Genomic DNA, 22,030 nt, shown 5'->3' with positions numbered 1-22,030 from the left:
CTAAAAAAATTGTCTTATCTTTTGATCACTCTCTTCAGTATTATTTTTTCTGCTGTGAGATCCATTAATTTAAGAACATGGACAAGCTAGCATGAATCCAGAGTGGGAGAAGGACACAGGTGGGGAGACTAAACCCCAACGCCTATAAGAAACAAATAAAATTCTGGGGCTTTAAGCCTAAAAAAGAGAGATAAGAGGACATAAGCTTTGCTTTTAGTACTCCCAAGGCTATCCTAAGACACAGAAAACACCCTTCTTCTGTCTTGTCCAGGAAGATAGGACTTGGACCGATGGATTACAGGTAGAGGGAGAATGACTGCAGCTCAACATAAAGAAAAGCTGCCCATAGCCAAGACTTCCCAACAATAAAATGGACAAGCTTAGAACAAAGTGAGCTCCACAGAACCACTAGAGAACAAGCTAAAGAACACTACACTGGAAGTTCCTGAAATGATCTAAAATTAATTGACTTCCAAAAGGTTCTTCTCACTCTGAAATTTGTGATTCTAGGTCTCCACCCAAGCACCATTAGTCTTGCAGCACTGAGCTGTGTGCCCTTTAACACCTGGGTGTGTGATGGAGAATGAGAACAGCCTTTCACACAATCTCTGCTATTCTTCATTAACTTGTCATACCTAGGTCAGCATCTTTTCCCCCTGGTTCAAAGGAGCCTAACTGTAAAAACTATGATATTCTTTCCAGATAATACCTCTATAACTACTGATCTCAAGTCTGACTGACTCTTCTCTTTTTAAAGAAATTCCTAGGAAGGGAGTTGGGAAGAGCAAAGAGGAAAAAATCACTTTAATTTTTCAAAAAACAGTGCTCAAGTGTCTTCCAGCTGGAGTTGAACTATTTTCTTTGCCTGAGGTTTTGGGGAGGAAAACTTCATAACAGGCTTGGCTTTTTTCATGTCAGAGAGCATATGTGTGAATCACAACAGAATACCAGGTGTATTATGTAGGACAGCCCAACAGGACCTAAAGTAGATGCACTCAAAGGACTGGTCAAGTTTCACCACTCAATCTTCTTGCTCTACCTTGTCTCACCTACTACGAAAACAGAGGCAGGAGGATCATGGGTTTGAGCCCAGACTGGGCAACTTAGTGAGATCTTGTCTCAAAAAAATTAAAAAGAAGTAGAATTGTAGCTGAGAAATCTCTGGATTCAAACCCCAGTACTGCAAAACAAACAAATAAAATGTAAAACAAAATGTCATCCACATTTACTACCAGTTACAAGATAACCTCAGTCTGACAATTCAGGTCCTCTTGAAGTCTCAATGGCCTCTTTGAGTGCTTCTAGAAAACAGGTGAGAGTGGTATTCCAGAGAAGGGCTTAAAAACAGTTTAAAGAGCTTGCCCTGTCATTGTCCTAGGGTAAGCGTAGCAAACAGTATTAGGGTTTCCCAATTCATTCCCACATCATCTGTGATAATGATGGTACAAGTGTGCCTACCCTCACTCAGCAAATAGAAACTTGGATCTGGAGAGAGTAAAATGATACAGCAACATCATAGTGTATTATGGCAAGGGAGATGAAGTTTCTTTCTCCTCCTGGCTACTCTGCTGCCTCACCCTATTTTGTTCCATGACACTAACTAGTACCCACTTGCTTCACTATGCAAGACGGAGACATAAAAAACAAAAATAAGAAGTAAAGAGCTCAGTGTTGGTGTGCACCTGTAATCCCAGCACTCAGGAGGCTGAGGCAGAAGAATAGTTGCAAATTTGAGGCCAGACTGGGCTACATAGTGAGTTCAAGGCCAGTCTGAACTACACAGTGAGACCCTGGAGGGATAGGGGAAAGGAAAGAAGGGAACAGAATTAATATGAGAAAATGAAAAAAAGGAAACAAAGTTGAAGGGAGGGCAGGGGAAGGGGGAAAAAATAAGAACCAAGAGAGTATGTAAAGGTGCAAATTTCCAATGATGAATGCCATTATACTGTATACCTAAAATGTACCAATAAAAGGATATAAAAAGTCAGGAAAAAAAAGATGGAGATGTACATCAATAATGGGCCAGGAAAAGGGCAAACATGTAGGTTGAGAATGTCTTCTGTTCTGTCCTGTTATCCACCCTAGTTTTCCTACTTCTCCTTTGCCTGCATCCCCACACCGATCTCAGCTCTTCTTTTCACTATCTTCAGTCAGTCTTGGTTTCTGAGAACTTTAAATGAATGCACAGTGCAATGCAGTGTGTGTGTGTGTGTGTCTCTCTCTCCCCCTCCCTCCCCCCCCCAACACCACAGGAAGATACTGCCTGAATCTCAGAGCTCTAAGAGATCTTACATGGTGCAGAATCACTGGTACCAAAACCTTGCCAAGTTCACCCATCCCAAGCTGGGCATAGTGCCTGTAATCCCAGCACTCTGGGAGGCTGAGGCAGGAGGATCATCTCAAGTTCGAGACGAGCCTGGGCTACACAGTGAGTTCAAGGACAGCCTGAACTACATAGAGAGACCCTGTCTCAAAAAACCAAACAAGCAGAAAAAAAAAAAGAGTTCAGCAGGGAGTCAACTTCATAGATGTCTATCCACACAATAGAGAAATATCCCTAGGTAGCAAAAGAAACACATCTGATTAGAAGAAGACCCATTTCATCCAGATAGGCCCTATGGCTTGATGAGGTATTTAGCCTAAGATGCTGACCAAAGGAATTAATAATGTCAAAGCCATGGGCTCAATCCTTTGTGGGTCAGGTTTCTTTTATTTGTTATCAGGAAATGCACCACAACTTATGGAAAAATCTATAAACTATGCCTTAGCACTTAGGAGTTTTAACATTTCCTTTTTCTTTACCACTTGATTTTCAGGAGTCTACATAAGTCTCTATAAATCAGGCATCCAAATTCCCCACATGTAGGTAAATCACAGGAGCTAGTAGCAATCAATGATTTTCCCAACTGATTATTTCTTGGTGCAAAGGTTCTCCTATGACAAATATGAGCTAGACTTTTACCCTCTGTGCCTTCTTCTACCAGCCACTTTTACTCAAAATCTCCCATTCCTCCAATGTCTCTACCTTTTTCCACAAGGTACCTCCAAGCAGGTATGGCACACTATCCCTAGACCCATATAACTTTTGTTTTATTCCCAGACATCAAAGTAGATTGACTGCCATTCTCCGCCATGGATCTTGCATTTTCTGTCTCTGTTTGATCCAAGTGACTGGGAGTCATCAAAAGAGTTCTGTTTTTCTCCCTGAGCCAAGACTGCACTAGAGCATACTTACAACTCTGACTTTACCTGTTATGGACCACAGGGTGCCGTAGAAAATATCCTTGGGGTGGGAGGTAGGTAAGGCTGGATATACCCCTACAAATGACAGTCCTATGCCCCTACACAAACCACAACAACACCAGAAGAATCAAGAGGCTCCCCTAGTCATAGAAAACAAATGGACTTGGAGCTTCCCATTGAGTCAGTGGATGATAAACCTAGTTCAGCCACTGAATGAATCCCAGCCTTGCATCAGTTTTTTTGGCAACCTTCCCTGACTGCTTCACAGTGTGGCTGTATGAGGCAAATGAAATAAGGGATGGAGAAGCCCACTGTAAACAGAACAGTAATGCTGTATGCAAATGGAACAAAGTCACTTTCCTCACTTTGTAACACTTCTGGGGAAAAAAGTGTCAAAGTAATCCTAAGGGTGTGGCCACTAGACTGTTACGGTGTCATTTAAAGCCACCCACTTGAACTACCTCTTTATCTCTGAAAATGACTAGGCCCAGGAAGACAAGTGATATATCCAGGATTCTGGAACTAGGAAAGGACAGAGCAAGGATTAGAACCCAGTTTTTGGTTGGCCCATCCAATTAAAATTCTATTTCTTTCAATGGCAACCCCAACAGTATATGAAAACTAAGAAAGCGACTTTCAGGGAGAAAGCTGTAATTTTTTTTTGAAGTTTCTGAAAGGAAACTAAGGCAGACTAATAAGAGGATTAATGAAATATGCCAGAATGTGTCTTGTTAAGGAAAAAAATACAGACAACCATTGCTTCAATGCAAAATACTTTCTCTTTAGATGTTAGAGCTAACCCAGTTATAGCTGGCTTTACTGTAAGAAGCCGGGCTATCTGAAAAGAATGAGAAAACTGATTTTACCCCCTGCATATCCAAATGCATGTAGTAATGCGCCTTTGTATAAGAGGGTCAACCATACACTGGGCAGAAAGGGACTCATTAAAAGGCACCCTGGCTCTCAACACTGGAGGCACTTCCTCAACAGCACGGCCAAGGAAACCCTCATCTATCCTCAAATAATCCCCCAGCCAGACCACAAATTGCTGGCTGCACCAGATTTAGTAACACCCCCTGCCATGCTCTTGCAGGGTCACAAAATACCCTGGACCACAGCAGCAAGCACTCTCTGGGTGCCTCTCAGGTTCTGTCAGCCGGGGGCAGAACTGAAAATTGACCTCTCCAAGGCAGCTTGTCTGGGCCCACTGTGGAAATTAGGTGGGCAGTGTGAGGAGGAAAAGAAGGGGAGGAACTACCAGACCATGGAGGACTGCATATCCCATTGTGACCTTGACGAAAACAGAGCAGAGAGGAGGGGTTTGATGAGAAGAAATTCCTGAAGGGGTTGTTTGAGAGTGTTTCTGATTTTAAAGAAAAAAAATTGTGTTACTCCAGAGAATGCTGGAGGGACAGTGCTTTAGGGAGTGTGTTGGTGGATGACAAAGGCATCTCAGGCTGGTTAGAAATACAAGGCAAGTGGGAGGGGAGAGGTGCCGCATGAAGGACCTGGCTGGTGTAGGGAGGCTAAAGATCCCAGGGTCCCTGTCATCCACAAAATGTTGCCTCAACATTCCTCAGGTCGCTGAAGCTGGTAGGTACCCAACCAGGCAACACTCCAGGGTTGTGGCAAGGCCTGAAAGGACCCTGTAAGTTACAAGTTAACTAGCAGCTGCAAAGCACTGTAGAAACAGTGCTGGCTATTAAGGGTGGGTTGGGGGGTGGGTGTTGCTGAACTGCTGAGAGGAGCAACACTAAAAAGCCCAGAAGGGGGTATAGTGACATTTGATCTATGCTGAGAAAGCACATCTTGCTCTCTCCTGCCTGAACCCACAAGCACATCTCAAGGGCAGTTTGGGTGGCTGGATAGGGGTAGAGCTATTTGCGTATTTAAGCAAAACAACACCAACAATGGGATCATGTTCCTCAAGTCCCTTCCCTTGGCAATCTGGAGTCTCAAGGTGAGTCCTTCTACAAGTAACTCTTCCCAGTACCAGCCGCAGCTGTGCCTGCCCTCACCCCTCCTGAGGGCTGCTCTTTGAGGGTTCCAGAGCCCTCAAGAAAGCTATTCTCCCCTGTCCTCCTTTGCAACTTGGCTTCCAGCAGATCACAGCCTCCTCAAACAATCCCTGGCGGCGGCGGCGGAGGCAGCTCCAGCACAGCTGTGCTCCATGGCGCAAAAGTTTCCTCCACACTTTTCAATGTGCAGGAAATCTCGCCGGCCCGGTGCTGAGGGGGCAGCAATCAGAATGGGGAAAGGCCAAGGCGGAATAGGCCACAGCGACGTCCCAAAAGCTGAATGGATGTGCGCACATCTGGATGTGTGAATGAGACGAAGAAGCCAGCCACCAACGCCTGGTCTCCGTTCCCACACCGGACCCCAGCCCTGCAACCTGCCCTGGCAGGATGGCCAGAGAGCGCCAAGAGAGGAGCTGAGCTGCATCGCCTTTGCCCTCAGCCTCTCGCTGTCCGCCAGGGTGCAGGGGCCTCTAGGAGAAGCCCCCAACAGCCGCCCCTTCCTCAGTCCCAACAGAGGGGAGTAGTCTCCCCGAGGTGGGGGACCAAGGGCGGCCCCTGAGCCCTCGGGAGTGTGTCTGCGCTCAAGGCTCCAACCCGGGCCAGCCATGCTCTCGTCCAAGCTCTAGCCACCCTCAGGGGCTATCTGTGCCTGGGCTGGTGACAAGAGCCCCTCCGTGCTGCTCCTGTCCCTCTGAGGGGCTTTCAGCCCCAGCCGGGCCGAGTTTCAAAGCAGGTCTGAGGGCCCAGTCCTGCCTCAGCCTGAGCACAGCTCGCCCATTCAAAGCCCGGCGCCGCGAGCACAGAGTCTCCAGGTCTTACCTTAGACACTGTGAGCGGCTCACAGTGTTCCAGACCTCCCTTAAGGGTGAAGCCCCAGGGCGCCCCCCCTTGCAGCTGTACGGGGACGTACTGGAAGGACCCAGGCCGGTTCTCCATCCTGGGCTCTGCTCCGGCGCCGCCGGGCTCCTTCTCTGCGGGGGCTACTTTGCCTCCGCCCCCAGCAGCTCCACCACCATCGCCCTCCACCGCTACGCCACCCCGCACCGCCCTGCTCCGCCTACTCTCCGGACTGGAGACTCTCGGGCAGTGAGCGAGCCCAAGGAGGAAATGACACGGAGCTGGAGAAGGGGGGAGGGAGGGGGAAAGGAGAAGGGGGAAAAAGAAAAAAGGAAAGGAAAAGGAGGGACAGCGCGTAAAGGACTAGAAAAGAGAGCGATGGGGAGGGGCAGGAACTAGGATCATGCCTAGGGGATCGCTGAGGAAGGGAGCAAGACAAGGCCTCACATCAATTGTTACATTGTTTCATTCAAGCAGGCCCCCTCTTTGGTCCTCCTCTCTGCTGCCGAGCTCCCGCCCCTGCAGCCTGCAGAGGCAAGAGGAGGTTAAAGTCTTTAGTGTGGATGGCCCTCGTGGCTGAGTGGGCTGAAACGCTGGTTTCCTGATTAGCCTGTTGATGTTTCTCTGACTGCCTTTTTCTTCTGAAGGTTCCAAGAACCCACTCCTGGGAGGGTTGCAAGGCTGCTAATTTGTAGAGCATGCCTAGAGGGGTGGAAAGTAAGGGAAGCAGAACAGGGAGCACAGTGGGGCTGTGTGTGTAGGCCGCTCTGTGTGTAAGCACTAGGTGTGTGGGGTCATTTATGAAACGTTGCCCGGGAGCATAATTTAAATAAAGGAGCACTTTGAGGATGCCCCCTGCTTAGGCTCAGCCACACCCTGGCTCAGTGCTGGAGTCTGGGGAGCACTGTGCTTGTGTATGTTCCAGTCATCTGGAGCTCCTGGCACAGCCTTGCACTTGCCCCACTGAGATGATCAAGCCAGGAATCAGCAAACTTTATGACTAGCAGTACTGTCTCTAAATAAACATACAGGAAAGAGCATCCATTGATAGACTGGTCGATTAATAATGTGCCTTTGGGAAGAATCAGCTTTGAGACAGTCCAAAGCATCTCTGTTCAAGCTTGAGCCTCTTGTTACTCAAATGGGCTTTTAGAACAGACCCAACAGCCAAAGAACAGTTCTGAGAAGTGAATTTGTGACTGACTCTGATGCTGACTTCCCAGCCTTGACCCAGGCGGGTTATCTTGCCTCTCCTAATGGTTTCTCTGCAGCCACAGGAGGGCAGTGAGTTTTTAAAGGGCCTCACACTAGAAGGGAAAGTGTTGACAACTCAGTTCAGACTCAAGAGAACTTTCTCACTCTTCCTTGCTCAGTCTCTCCCTGGTTGGTTCTTGTGTGGCTTCTACCTTTGGTTAACAAACACACCAAGGCTCCTTTCTTCCATAGCCAGCTCTCTGGCAGTCAGGGTTTCCAGTCCCTCTTCCAGTTCCTCACCTGTTGCTGCTTCTTCAACACACTGCCACCTGCCCAGGACACTCTATGGATCTTTTCTCCTCAGCCTCCTGGACTGCCTGCATTATATGAGGCTGGGTTGACTTTTCTTTAATAAAATGGCAGCTTGGGTGTTTGTAGCTGCCTTGTTACACTCCTTAGAGAAGATTCATATGGGAAACTGCCCTCCATCTCTTTCACTTTTAGACACAAAAGACCATCTTTTTTTTTTTGTATTAAATTCTTTTATTGGTACATTGTAGGTATACAACACAATTACATTTCTCATTGGGAATTGTACCTTTACATAATGCATCTTGGTTCTTATTTTCTCCCCATTCCTAGCCCTCCCTTCACGGCCTCTCCACCCTTCCCTATTTACAAAGACTTTATTTCCATTTTTTCCATTTCTCAGCATTTTTCCTTTCCCTTCTTTCCTTTGCCCTGCCCCTCCCACTACCCCTACCCCTTTGGACCTTTTCTTCCTATTTTACATTATCGATTATTCATTCTAATCATTGGTACATTTTAGGTATACAATATAATGACATTCATCAGTGGAAATTGGCACCTTTACACAGTCTTTCTTGGTTCTTATTTTTCACCCTTGCCCAGCCCTCCCTTCAACCCCTCCAGTCCTCCCTATTTACAAAGATTTTGTTTCTATTTTTCCATTTTCTCATATTAATCCCATTCCCTTCTATCCTTTCCCCTAGTCCTCCCACTTCCTTCCCCTTTGCCCCTTTTCTTCTTATTTCACATTACCTATTATATATTTAGTCCTTATTTACACTTTCAGTTTCTCACACCAGAGAAACTATTCGGTATTTACACATGTGTGTCCTATTTATTTCACTTAACAGTATCACCTCAATGTGCATCCACTTAGCTATAAATGTCTCTAATTTCTCATTTTTTATGGCTGAGTAGGACTCCATTTTATAAAAAGAAACCACATTTTCTTTATCCAGTCTCCAGTTGATGGGCAATTGGGCTGTTTCCAAGTTTTAGCTATCACAAACTGTGCTGCTATGAACATGGGTGCACATATATCACTGTGGTATGATTCTTTTAATTCTTTGGGGAAGATCCTCAGCAGTGGAATAGCAGGGTCAAATGGGACTTCCAGTCCTAGTTCTTTGAGGTATCTCCACACTGATTTCCACAGTGGTTGCACCAGTCTACACTCCCACCAGCAGTGGAGCAGGGTTCCTATTTCCCCACAGCCCCGCCAGCATTTGTTATTGGTTGATTTCATGATAGCAGCCATTTTTTCTGGAGTGAAGTAGAATCTCAGCGTTGTTTTCATTTGCATCTCTCAAATGACCAGTGATGTTGAACATTTTTTCATGTATTTATTTGCTATTTCTACTTCTTTATCTGAGAAATATCTGTTCATTTCAGCTGCCCATTTTTTGATTGGGTCTTTAAATTTGGGAGGTCTGATCTTTTTAAGTTCTTTATAGATTTGAGATAGTAGACCTTTGTCTGAGGAAGAGCAGGTGAAGATTTTTTCCCACATTGTGGGTTGTCTCTTCACACTGCTGGTGGTTTCTCATGCTGTGCAGAAGCCTTTTAATAAGAAGAGATCCCACTTGTTGATTGTTTGTGCTAGTTCACGGGAAACTGAGGTTTTGTTCATAAAATCTTTTCCTACACTGATGTCTTCAAGGGTTCTACCTAACCTCTGTTGCAACTGGTTCAGAGTTTCTATTTTAATATTTAGATCTTTAATCCATTTTGATTTTAGTTTAGTGCATGGTGAGAGATACAGGTCCAGTTTTAATCTTTGGCAAGTTGAAGCCCAATTTTTCCAGCACCATTTATTAAAGAGGCTATCTTTCCTCCAGGGAGGGTGTTTGGCTCCTTTGTCAAAGATGAGATGACTGAGTGTGTCTGGCGTTGTTTCTGCATCTTCTAATCTGTTCCACTGGTCCTCAAGTCTGTTTCTTTGCCAGTACCATGCAGTTTTTATCACAGTAGCTTTGTAGTATAGTTGCAGGTTGGAGATTGTGATACCCCCTGCCAGGTCTCTGTTACCTAGAATTGCTTTTGCTATTCTGGGTCTCTTCTTGTTCCAAATGAATTTTTGGACTGTTTTCTCGAGGTCTATGAAGTATGCTGCTGGGATCTCAATTGGAATTGCATTGAATCTATATAGCAGTTTTGGAAGTATGACCATTTCACTATATTAATCCTTCCTACCCAGGAGCAGGGGATGTCTGTCCATTTTCTGATATCATCTTCAATCTCTCTTTTCAGAGTGCCATAGTTTTCAGAGAAGAGGTCACAAAAGACCATCTTAATCATGCTTATTGTTTGACATTTTCCCTACTAGAAAGTTTGAGAAAATGGAATCTCAAATTGTTGACTTCTGGATTTTTTTGTTTGTTTTTTTACCTTCAGTGCGGGGATGCAACCCAAGGCCTCATGCATGTGCTCTACCACTGAACAATATTCCCAGTCCCTCTGTCTTTAATTTTCATTGTTTCCATCCTGGGAATTGAAACAACTTTTTGATTCTTAATTGTATCTCCACCTATGAGATAATATTCATTTGCCCCGTCTCATCTTGAAACTAAGCTCCTTTTTTCCCCCTGGAATAAGAACTCTGGTTAAGAGTAAGGAGAACTCAGAAAGTTTCAGTCTCAGCATATTGAAATCTGTAAAGTTCAGCTTACAGGATATGTAGTCACCACTCAAGGACTACTATGTTTACACATCTAGACTAGAGGAAGGAGATTGGGAAGCAAGAGACACACATCTGAGCCCTGGCTTCATCAGTAACTAGATTAGTGACCTTGGGCAAATCACTGAGTAAACCCTTAGGTCTCCTCTTCTTCATCTGTAGACTTTTGATATTGAGCTCTGGCTTTCCTACCTCCTCAGCCTGTTGAGAGACTGAGATGGAATAATAAATATGGAAATGTTTTGAAAAAGAAAAAGTAAAAATCCTTACAACCTTACTGTAAAGTCAGGCATTGAACTACTCTTTCTTTTCTTATTTTTTTCAATGCCAGGGATGGAACGCAGGACCTCATACATAATAGGCAGGGCCTCATACATGACAGGCAAGTGTTCTACTACCACTGAACTATGTACCCAGCTTCCTGAGCTAGGCCTTTAACTCATTCTCATTCCAAGCCTTGGTCCCTAATACTTACTCTTCAGCTTTTTTTTTATCATTGCAAAACATAAATTACCTAGCCCCTTATGCAAACATACGTAGCAGACATTTTGTTCATAGGGTGACAAGATTGTCTTGCTTCTCTACTGATGAAAATGACTGCTGCTAGAAGCCATCTCATCTTTCTTGGAAGGACAACTAGAAGAAGCATGATGGGGTAGTGGAAAGAGAACTCAGGATACCTAGATTCTAAGCTGATTCTGCCATTAGTTAGCTGTGTAACATTAAGCAAGTCACTCCTCCTTTCTGTAAATTGAAGCAGTTGAGCTACTTGATTCCTTAAGTTCCTCTGTAGTTTGCAAATTGTATGACTACTTCCTGACAAATGCATCAACTTAATGTATGGGTGAACAAAGGTTTGATATTGGAGATGAACCAAGTTAGAATCAAGCAATAGCAAATGGTTAGCTGGTATGTATTTCTCTCTCTCTCTCTCTCTCTCTCTCTCTCTCTCTCTCTCTCTCTCTCTCTCTCTCTCTCCTTTCTCTCCGTGTGTGTGTGTGTGTGTGTGTGTGTGTGTGTGTGTATGCAGTGGAGCTATCAGAAAAAAGATAGACTCACTGTAAAGTCTGTCAAATTGCCTGCATGAAAACTGTGGAAGGTCCAGGACCAGGTAGAAATAGAAAACTGCATATTAATGGAGAAATGAAGTGATATTAATTGGTCAACTTTGTTGGATTAAAAGATGTCTAGAGAGATGATCTGATGGTGAGGGTATTAAATTACCAATGGATTAACCAATTGAAGACCTCATAGCTGAATGGGCTATTAGGAAATGGAGCCTATTTGGAAGACTTAGGTCTCTTGGGGCATGACCTTGAAAAGTATGTCTTTTCTCAGACTCTTCCTCTTTTGTCTGCTTTTTGGCTGCCAGCGGTTCAGCAGATTTCCTCCACCATGCCCTTCTGCCATGATATTTCTGCCTTGGCATTAGTCAAACAGGGACAGAAAGCTCTGAAACACTGAGCCAACTTAAACCTTACTTCCTCTAATCTGTTTTTCTCAGGTATTTGGTCACATTGATGAAAATCTGATTAACACTGATGGTGATCCAAAACACACATTTCAGGTATAATTGAATCAATTGGGAGAAAATAATCTCACCTGGGGAGACCAGAATAAGAAGAAAAGGGGGATTTAGGTAGAATACTGGATTATACTAATATTTAAAATATTTAATATTTTAAAATCAAGAAAAGTAACAAAGATCTCAAAAGGAGCAGCCAGAGGAGGTGGGCAAAAGGCCAATCAGCAGAAACAAGTAAAAAAATCAATATCAGACTGAATAATCCCATCCCATTTAAAGAATCTTCTTAACAATTTTTTCTTTCTTTTTTTTCTGGGTGGGGGTTGTTTTTTGTTTGTTTGTGTGTTTGTTTTTTGAGGCAGGGCCTCCCTTTGTAGTTCAGGTTGCCCCTGAACTCACTATGTAGCCCAGTTTAGCCTTGAACTCACGACAACCTTCCTGTCTCAGCCTCCTGAGTGCTGGGATTACAGGCATGAGCCACCACTCCTGGCTCCTAACAATCTTTTCTTCATTAAAAATCTATTGACCAGTTCATCTCCTTGGGAAGAAGATTGAAATAGTAGTACTCTAAACTTTGTAAAAATAAACTCCTGTTGTAATGTCAAATTTGAATATAGTTTTCCGCATACCAATGCTTCTAACTCTCTTCAGAATCAAGGGCCCTTTTGAGATTAAAAACGGCATGCACTTTCTTCATCAAAGGCTACATAGCCTGAGAGTATAGCATAGTGGCAGAGCACTTGCATATTATCCTGGAGGCCTTGGGTTCCATCACAAGCTCTACAAAAAATGAAAAACAAACAAAAGAAATAAGACTACACATAATCACACATTATTGGATACAGTTTTGGCTGAGACTTATAGACCCCAGTTTCAAATTCTTGCTTTTTTAAAAGGCAAGTTATGTTCTTTTTTGTAATAAAAATATATATCATTGAATCTACCCTTATAATAAATTTTAAGGGTACAATATATATTATTAACTATGCTTACATTGTTGTTCAGTAAACATCTAGCACTTTTCACCTTGTACAACTGAAACTCTGCACTCACTGAACAGCAACTTTACATTTGCCCCTCCCTCAGCCTTTGGAACCAGCATTCTACTTTCTGTTTCTATGAATTTGTGTCTTTCAATACCTCTATAAATGAGATCATGTAGTGTTTGTCCTGTGAGTAGATATTATTACCTCTGTTTTCCACATGAGGAGACTGATCTATGAAGCAAGAGAATCGGGGGGGGGGGTTTGTTGTTGCTGTTGTTGTTGTTGTTGTCGCTGTTTTTGAGACAGGCTCTCACTTTGTAGTTTAGGCTGGCCCTATACTCACTATGTAGTCCAGGCTGGCCTCAAACTCATGGTAATCCTCCTGCCTCGGTCTCCCGATTGCTGGGGTTACAGAAGTGCACCACCATTACTGGCTCAAAATCAGAATTTTAAGGCATGGAGGATGGAGAATCATTCTACGATTGTAATACTAGAAACAAAACATGAAAGAACCAAGTGGCACTTGGAGAGGTGGAGGGTAATCAAGATTTATTATACCATCAGGCTCATAGTTTGTTACTCTAAAGTCTGAGCTCCAAGTAGTAGCTACGCATGCTTTTTATACCATTGTAGGAGGGGCATATGAGTGAAGTTACAAAAGCAGAATAAAGGCAGCTATTCAAGCAGTGACAGTTTGTAGCTTAGCACATCAGGATGGCCTTGGTCAAGTGAAGGAAAAATAGGCTTTCATATCATTATCTATAGGAACAAAGTTATCAGGACAAAGAACAGCAGCTACAGGAAGGGGGAAGGCTAAGGAGGAACTGCTTAGGTTGGGGAAACTTGTCTTCATTTTTTAAGTTTTTGTTTTCCTAGTCATTTCCTTCCTTTGATGTCCTATCAACCTCTTATAGGGCATCACTATTGATAAGAGGTAATAGGGTCAGTAGTGGCCCTGCAAGAGGCAGTAACCAGGAGGGCCATTGGCCTAGGTTCTATCCCCAGCTGCTGTTTATTTTTTCTCTCTGTTGGATTTTTTTCTCTTAATTTTTAAACCTTGTAAGTGTCTATTCCTGACTGGTTGACATAGTAACAACATTTTTCTCCAAAAAATATACAAGTCTCACCCTTTTTGGCCATGAGGAGGTCTACTGCCCATCTAGTAAGATTACAGGGGCTAGTGAATTTATCTAATTTTTTAGGGAGACCAGGAAGTCAGCTATGGGCTCCATGTCACTGTTGAGTTCTTGTGACAGCTTATAATATAGACCCACTGATGACCCAATTCCTCTTAATCCTGCCCCTATCCCAGCAGCTACTCTGGTGCCAACTAGGGCAGAAGATAATATAGCCCTTTATACCCTATGTCCAAGGCATAAGGCTGACTGTAGTTTTGGGTCTGTGTAAATTGAGATCTCTGGTGTGAGGAACACCTGGATATAGGTACCAGCTCAATTAGCCTCTAGGCAGCAGTATACTGTGTTTCCTCACAGGAAGAATATGGCTGGGCAGGGGGTTATATTGAGTCTTGTTGTTGGACAGTTATGTTACATGAGCAGATCGAAGAGGGCATGGATCCTAATGACGCTTTTTTTTTTTTTTTTACTTTGGTTGGGGGCTTTGGATGCATGTTGTACCTGAGCTTGTGATACTTAGGAGAATGCCAAGTGTCATCGATCTGAGTAGTGCACTTGAGCTTGTATCTGAGCTCATCTCTAGGAGGCTCTAATTGTCTGGGATCAGAGTTCCTATATAGGTTTGCCTCTAGAGAGGCAGGCAAAACTAACAGATTTAGGTCTGGTTGCCTTTGCCCTGGTAGAGCAGGTCAAAGGTGACATTGAGGAGTCTGTGGGTTTGGGGGAATGGGGTCTGTGAACTGAGTCAACTGGTGAAGGGCAGGCAGATGTATGCCCTGGTATGGTTGCTTTTGTTGTTGATTCTGAGCTAGGTTGACCAGGCATTTTTGGGTTTTCCTGACTTGATCTTGGAGTGCTCTGTCCTGCACTCCCTCCTCATCAGACATCCCTAGGTGGGTTAGGTAAGTCTAAAAGGTTGTCTTTCCCTTTTTATTTTTACATCTTGTCCCTGTGCCAGTGATTTGGCCATACCAAAAGTGGGTGCCATATGGGCCATGTGGTCCCCTATATATGCATGTTTGGGCCAAGGTATAATAGGTGACTGGCATGTAGGTGGAGTAGGAAAAATTTGTTATCCTTTGCCCCCTACCATCATTGGGTGATCACAAGCTTGGGGACAAGGGGGATCTCTGGTCCCCCATCTAGGGAATGTAGGGAAAACCAGTGACCAAATGAATATGATACCATGTGGGTGGTCTCTCTAAAGGGAGACCTGAGACCCCAGAAAGCACCGACCTTTAAAGAAAGAAAAGGAGACAGCCTGGGGGATGAACAGCAGTTTATTCTCCTAACACTGTTCAACAATCACAAAGGAAAGATGTAAGGCTTTTATACATGTAGGAAAGCAGCTTAGTTATTCTGGCTATTGTCTTTCTGATTTTAACATCTGGTGATAATAAGTGACTTTAAGTGACTGATAAAAGCTACAGGTGAATTTACAAGTCTCTCCTTTCCGTTCACCAATCCCATACATCTAAGAGCACACCGCAGCCCTCTTCTTATCAGATAGTATCAAGAAAGCAGGGCGACTTCAGCAGAAATCAAGCCCACTGGCCCACTGCAAACATCACAGATGTAAATAGTGAATCATATCTCTCTCACCACCCATAGAGTCATTGGGTCGTGGTTCTCTGATCCTGGACAATGGTAAATAAGAAAACTAGGAAAACCTGTTTTTCTCCCGTGAAACTTTTACAACGTCTGTTAAAGTTTCCTGGAATTCTTTTAACAAACAGACTTGTGGAAATTCCCAGAAACGACTTCTTAATTTTCTCAGTTAACAAACTTCTTGTGATCAATTCTTACAACTAGATAGCTAAATTCTACAATTTCCCACAATACCAGGCACAATTAATAGAAATAGCTGATGCCCTTAAAGCTCCCCACCAAGAGGAGGAAGGTGAGGGTCTGCAGACACTGCTCAAGATGGCTCCAGTCAGCAGAGGCAGCCTCAGCAAGGACCACAGTGAAAATCAGCATCATGGACCCCAGTATAACTAAAAAGAAGGGATAACACTTCATTAAAGATAGTCTGAAAGGAAGGTGTCCTCCCATGAACAACGTCCTCAGGCTTCTGCTGTGTGTACTCAGCCTCTGGTGTGACTAGAGGACTGGTGTCTCTATCTTTGGTAGTTGGTGCTTATTGAAGCCAAATCTTTACGGGGGTTTCTGGGTTTAGACAGGCAGTCTAGTGTAGTCTAGTCAGAAACGCTGAACCCAGTGTTTCTGGGTTCAGACAGACAGCCTTGAGTAGTGTATCTAAGGAGTGATGTCTGCAACTTTAACAGCGGTTGGAGTAACAAGAATGACAGTATGAGGCCCTAACCATGTAGGTTGGATGGGTTCTTTTTTTCCATCTTTGACCCAAACTGAATCTCTTGGCTGGAAGGAGTAGGCAGGGTTTCCCATGGGGATGGGAATCCTCTCAGGGATGGTCTCATGAGTGTGGGAAAATATCTTTCCTAATGCCTGTAACTCAGCTGCCTAGTTGGATTGCCCTAGTTGTCTAATGTCTCCCTTGAAGGTCCTAATGATGGGGAGGTGGTCTACCAAAGAGTATTTTAGAAGAGGAGTGACTAGATGGGCCAGGCATGTATTGCGCTCGCAACAGGGCCAGGGCCAACATGTTGACCTAGGGTAGGCAAGTCTCTTCACAGAACTTGGCTAGGGTAGTTTTCAGGATGCTATTTATGTGCTCTACTTTTCCGGAATTCTGGGGCTGGTAGGCCATGTGGAGGTTTCACTTAATCTTTAGCACAGCCACAAGGATTTGTATACTGTTGCCACAAAGGCTGGCCCATTGTCACTCCCAATTGTCAGCAGCAGCCTATACCTGGAAATGACCTCTCATAACATGGTTCTGTTGCATGAACAAGAGGGCCATTTTCTAGGGTACAAAAGGTTTGTAGTCAGGCAAGTACCACCAGCCTTCAGGTTTCAGCAGAGCCACCTCTTCTTGTGCCCATTAGATCTCCCCTGGAGAATATTCTAGCTTCCTGGAATCTACCATGGCCATTGACACCTTTGGTGCCCTTTTGGCAGCTGTGCAGTTGTGTTTTGCAGCTTCCTTTGCCATTTAATGTGCCAAACAATTTTCCTGAGTTATGAGGACTTTTTTCTTTTGATGGCCATGGCAGTGCATGATGGCCACCCTTCTTGGTTCCCATATGGCCCCTAGGAGCTGAAGTATTTCCTCTTTGTTTTTTTTTTGCCTCTAGCAGTCAATAATCCTCTCTCCTTGTATATTGCCCTGTGGATATGGATGGTGGTGAAGACATATTTGGAATCCATATAAAAGTTGATGGTTTTTCCCTTGGCCCGTGGGAAGGTCTGGATGAGTGTCCATAGTTCTGCTCTCAGGACAGACCACTCCTTGGGATAGGGGGCTGGCTTTGATGACCTGTTCTGTGTTAGTGACTGCATATCTGGCTACACATTCCCCTGTTTGGATTAAACTGCTGCCATCTGTGAACAGGTCAGTGTCTGAGTTGGGCTGGGGTGAGTCTGTGAGGTCTAGCCTACTGGCAAACAGTTCATCAGTGACCTCTTCACAGTTGTGACCAGGTGGGCCCTCCTCTGTTGGCAGAAAAGTGGCTGAGTTGAGGGATTAGACAGTCTCTAAGGTGATGTGGGGGTTTCCCCAGAGCAGTCCCTGGTATTGAATCATATGAGCATTGGAAAGCCACTTATACCCACAATTGTTAATCAAGGTCACAACTGATTGAGACCTTGACTCAAACAGCTTGTTCTAAGGTTAACTTATCTGCCTCCTTGATGAGGCTAACCATTGCCACTACGGCCCGTAGGAAGGGAGGCCACCTGGCTGTTATAGTCTTTAACTGTTTGGACAAGTAAGCCACTGGCTTCTGCCATAGCCTCATCATCTGAGTCAGTATACCGAGGGCCATTCATTCTTTTCCACAGACAAAAAGGTTGATTTTTCTATTAACATCTAGTAGTCCCAGGGCTGGGGCACTGATAAGGAGTCTCTTGATTTCTCCAAAGGCCATCTCTTATTGGTGCCCTATTCTAGGAGCTTATGCTCTGGTCCAGTCAGAGAGGCATATAACAGTTTAGCTTTCTCTGAGAAACCCAGAATCTATATGCAGCAGAAGCCAACCACTCCTAGGAACTAGCAGAGTTTTTTCTTGTTTTTTGGCACAGGACTTGTTTTCTTTTGGGTGCAAGAGAGCAGTGCCCCTCTGTGACAATGAATCCCAGATACTGGACTGAAAGTTGGCAGATCTGGGCCTTTTTCCAAGATACTTTGTATCCCATATCCATCAGCAATTATAGGAGAGCCTTGGTGCCTTTCCAACAATCTGATTATGAGTCACTAGCCAGCAAGAGATCATCAACATATTGGAGTAAAATGCAATTTAGGTCTTTTACTGGGAAAGCAGCCAAGCTGGCCATGAGTGCTTCCCCGAAAAGGGTGGGGGAACTTTTGAAACCCCGAGGAAGCCTCATCCAGCTTAATTAAGTTTTGTGACCCGACAGGGGTTCTTCCCATTCAAATATGAACAGGGACTGACTGTGGGGTGTGAGCTGCAAACAGAAGAAGGTATCCTTAAGGTTCAAACAAGTGAACCATTGAGCCCCCCAGAAGGGGGAGGCTCAGGGGGATGTACAGATTTGGCACAATGGGATGGAGCATGACTGCTCAGAGGTCTTTGACTGGGTGATAGCCACTTTCATTGGGGTTTTTTACTGGTAATAGAGAAGTGTTCCATGGGGACTGGCATTCTACCCAAATCTTGGTCTCGAGAAGACTTTCGATGTGGTCCCAGATTCTGAGTAAGGATACCTGTGGTATGGGGTATTGCTTAAGCCTAACTCTAACCAGGGTGGCTCCAAGTTTGAGATTTACCAGGACTGGTGGGTGACTTTTTGCAAGTCTAAGTGGTGCCCCCTCTGCTCATACCTTGGGATGTAACTTTTGCAACTCAGAGGGGTTTGGACTGGTGACATCTGAAGTGTAAAGTTTTCATTTGTCCTCTCTGGGCATGGTGACAGATAATGTGAGACTCTCATGAGCCCCCAGGGTCAGACTGGTAGGTTTTTCTGGTGTAAAGGTTATCTGGGCTCTGAGTTGGTCTGTTCCAAGGAGGGAATGGGAGACTCAGGAACACATAGGAACTCATGTATTATCTCATGTCCTCCCAACTTGCAGGATCAAGCCTGGCAGAATGAGTGGGCTGTCTGAGTTCCTGTGGCTCCCACCATGGTGGTCTCCCTTTTAGTGAGAGGGGGCACTGGAGTGGTCACCATCAAATGCTCCACTTCTGTGTCTACCATAAAAGTCATTGATTGGCCCCCAACTGTCATGTTGACCATGGGATCCTGGAGGCCTAAACTGTGGGGACCTGGTGTCTCCTAGTCAGATTCAATCCCTATGAGCCCGATCATAGCTTGGGGCCCTTTTCTTTGGAGGCCTTCTCGGCAGAGTAGGAGACTTTTTGACTTGGGCACTCTTTCCAGTGGCCGATCTCCTTACAAGAGGCACATTGGTCTGGGTATAGGGGTCTGCTTTTGGGCACTCCCCTTATGAGGTGGCCCTGACCTCTGGGTAAGAGCTGGTCTCCCCAGCACTGCCACAAGGAATGAAATCTTTCATTTCATGTTCTTGTCAGCCTCACATTGGGCCTCTTGATCTCAGTTGGCAAAGAATTTGGTGGCAATTTACAGGATGGCATTTATGCCTGCAAACCCCTCAAGTTTTTGGAGCTTCTGGTGAATGTCAGAGGCTGACTGAGCCACAAAAGTGGCATTGACAATCTGCTGTTTTTTGGGGAGCCTCAGGATGAAATGGAGTAAAACTGCAGAATGCTTTATAGAGCCACTCGAAGAAATTCCCAGGTGATTCATCTGGCTTTTGGGTCATGGAGGCAGTTTTTAACATTTTGTCAGGTTTTTGGCCCCCTCTCTTACACCTCTGAGGATTGCTGCTTGGTATTGTGTGAGGGAGGCCCTGCCACCTTCTGAATTAAAGTCCCAGTCTGGCTTGGTGTCGAGAGCTGCTCCTCTCACCCAGGCCTCAGGGTCTAGAATTCCCATGGGGGCTTGTTCTTGTAGCCACATTCTGGCTTCTGTGAGAATTTTGCGCCTCTCCTTGGTGTTGAACAGGGTGAGGAGCAACTGACACCAACCGTCCCAGGTAGGCAGGTGGGTCTGGAAGATGGACTCTATGAAATCAATGAGGGCTTGAGGTTTTTCAGAATAGACTGGAGTGTGATGCTTTCACTTGAAAAGATTGGTGGTGGTAAAAGGCTAGTAATAGAGTGTGAGTTGGCTGGGCTGTACGGTGCCATCCTCTAGGTGTGTGGGGCCACATGCCTCTCTAGGGGAATCTAGAGGGCCTGGGGTGGTGAGCCCAGGCACATATGGTAGGGAAAGAGGATTTTCCTTAGGCATGCCCTGAAGAATGGGCTTCTTTGGAGTCTTGGGACTAAGATCAGTGACCTAGGACATAAAGACTCTACTCTGGGGATCTCCTCTCCCCATGAAGACCTAACTCTGTCCCTTTCCCTTGATGCAGCATTTCACCCAGGACAGGAGAATCTGGGTGACCTCTAACCAGGAGTCAATGTAAGGGAATTGGTCAGCATGGCCATTTGGGTCTGAGACTGCACTCTATACTGCCCACATAGTTGGGACATGTAGGGTACCCTCTAGCACCTACCAGTGCACCAATCTTGACCAATCAACTTCACAGAGGGTCCTGAGTCTGGTGGATCTCATCTTAATTCCATAATCTCCATGAAATCTTTAAAAAAATTTTAGCATGCAGTCTAAGGCTGTGGGCTGACTTGGTGTGGTCCCCATTCTAGTCCTGTCCCAGGAATGATGCTGCACCAGATAAAGGTGGGGTATCTGCAGGGGAGACCAATCAGATGTTCACCTGGCCTCCTCCCTCATGGGAACTTAGGCACGTCTTGGCTAAGATGCACCCATATAAACCTAGGCCTGGTCAATCCCCTATTATGGGGGATGAGTCACCATTATGCTGTAAGACTTTGCCACAGAAAAGCAGGTTAGGCCCCACTCAGACTCTGTAGCACATGCTGCAGAGCCAGAAATATGTTCACACACATTTACAAGGCATTCAGAGGTTACTATTATAGTCCACCCAATACTGGGTGTGCCCTGGCACTTGGGTCTCCAAAAGACCCTGGGAGGTGATCAAGCTCCCCTTCCATAGTGGATGGGCCTGACTGAAACTGGGCCCTGGCAGAAGACCCATCCACCTCCATCCACCTCTTCTCTGAGTCCAGTCTGAAAAAGTAAATGCAGCCAATAGTTATCCTCACCAGATGAAGGAGTTCCTACCAATTGGGTGGGGGCACATTGCCTCATTCTCCTGGAGAATGCTCCTTCTAGCTGCTCTCTAACCCTGAACCAGTGGCTCAAGTGGCCAGTTCCGTCAGTTCGCTGGTCAGGGAACTAAAAATGTAATGGCAGGAACAGCACACAAAAGAACCAAGAGGCACTCAGTGAGGTGATGGATAATCAAGGTTTATTGTGCCTGAAGGCTCAGAGAGTTTGTAACTCCAAAGTCTGAGCCTTGATTAGGAGCTATACATTCTTTTTATACCATTGTAGCATGGGGTTTATGAGCAAAGTTACAGAAGCAGAACAAAAGCAGTTATTCAAGCAGTGACAGTTTGTAGCTCAACATATCTGGGTGGCCTTGGTTGGGTGAAGGAAAAATAGGCTCTTATACTGTTATCTATAGGAACAAAATTGTTAGGACAAAGATCAGCTACAGGGAGGGGGGAGGGTAAGGAGGAACTGTTTAGGTTGGGGAAAATTGTCTTCTTTTTTTTAAGTTTTTGTTTTCCTCATCATAATAATTTTATTAATCATGTCTCTGTCATATTCTCTTTTGTCGATGATGGATGAGTTTGGAGTCCTTTGTTTTGCCCTCTTCATGTTTCCATTTTGGAAAACTTCTCTTAGAATTATCTCACTCCTGTAATCCCAGCACTCAGGAGGCTGAGGCAGGAGAATCACCAGAAGTTAGAGGCCAACCTGGGCTACATAATGAGTTCAAGACCAGCCTGAACTACATAGTGAGACTTTGCCTAAAAAAAGAATTATTCTCT

The 22,030-nt window shown here is 44.9% G+C and overlaps 2 protein-coding genes across 4 annotated transcripts in view; one reads left to right on the top strand and one right to left on the bottom strand.

The window, feature by feature from the left end:
* Shroom4 (shroom family member 4) overlaps window positions 1-6,586 on the bottom strand; it is a 273,979-nt gene extending 267,393 nt beyond the window's left edge. Inside the window, exon 1 of one of the 2 annotated variants that reach the window (XM_087189707.1) lies at window positions 6,081-6,586. In XM_087189707.1, the coding sequence (XP_087045833.1) occupies window positions 6,081-6,197 (117 nt within the window). In that variant the 5' untranslated portion in view covers window positions 6,198-6,586. The remainder of the gene's footprint in view (window positions 1-6,080) is intronic. The other variant, XM_021249971.2, reaches the window with a different exon arrangement.
* LOC106008440 (uncharacterized) overlaps window positions 4,730-22,030 on the top strand; it is a 95,508-nt gene continuing 78,207 nt past the window's right edge. For both annotated transcript variants that reach the window (XR_015442393.1, XM_087189708.1), the window contains exon 1: window positions 4,730-5,203. The gene's annotated coding sequence lies outside the window, so the exon portion shown is untranslated. The remainder of the gene's footprint in view (window positions 5,204-22,030) is intronic.

This window comes from Heterocephalus glaber, unplaced genomic scaffold (genome assembly GCF_053883595.1).
Source record: "Heterocephalus glaber isolate CG9 unplaced genomic scaffold, H.glaber_assembly_v1.0 deba00001546, whole genome shotgun sequence".
Lineage (NCBI taxonomy): Eukaryota > Metazoa > Chordata > Mammalia > Rodentia > Bathyergidae > Heterocephalus > Heterocephalus glaber.
Note: the sequence above shows the minus strand (reverse complement) of the source record. Positions and strands in the feature narration are given on the sequence as shown.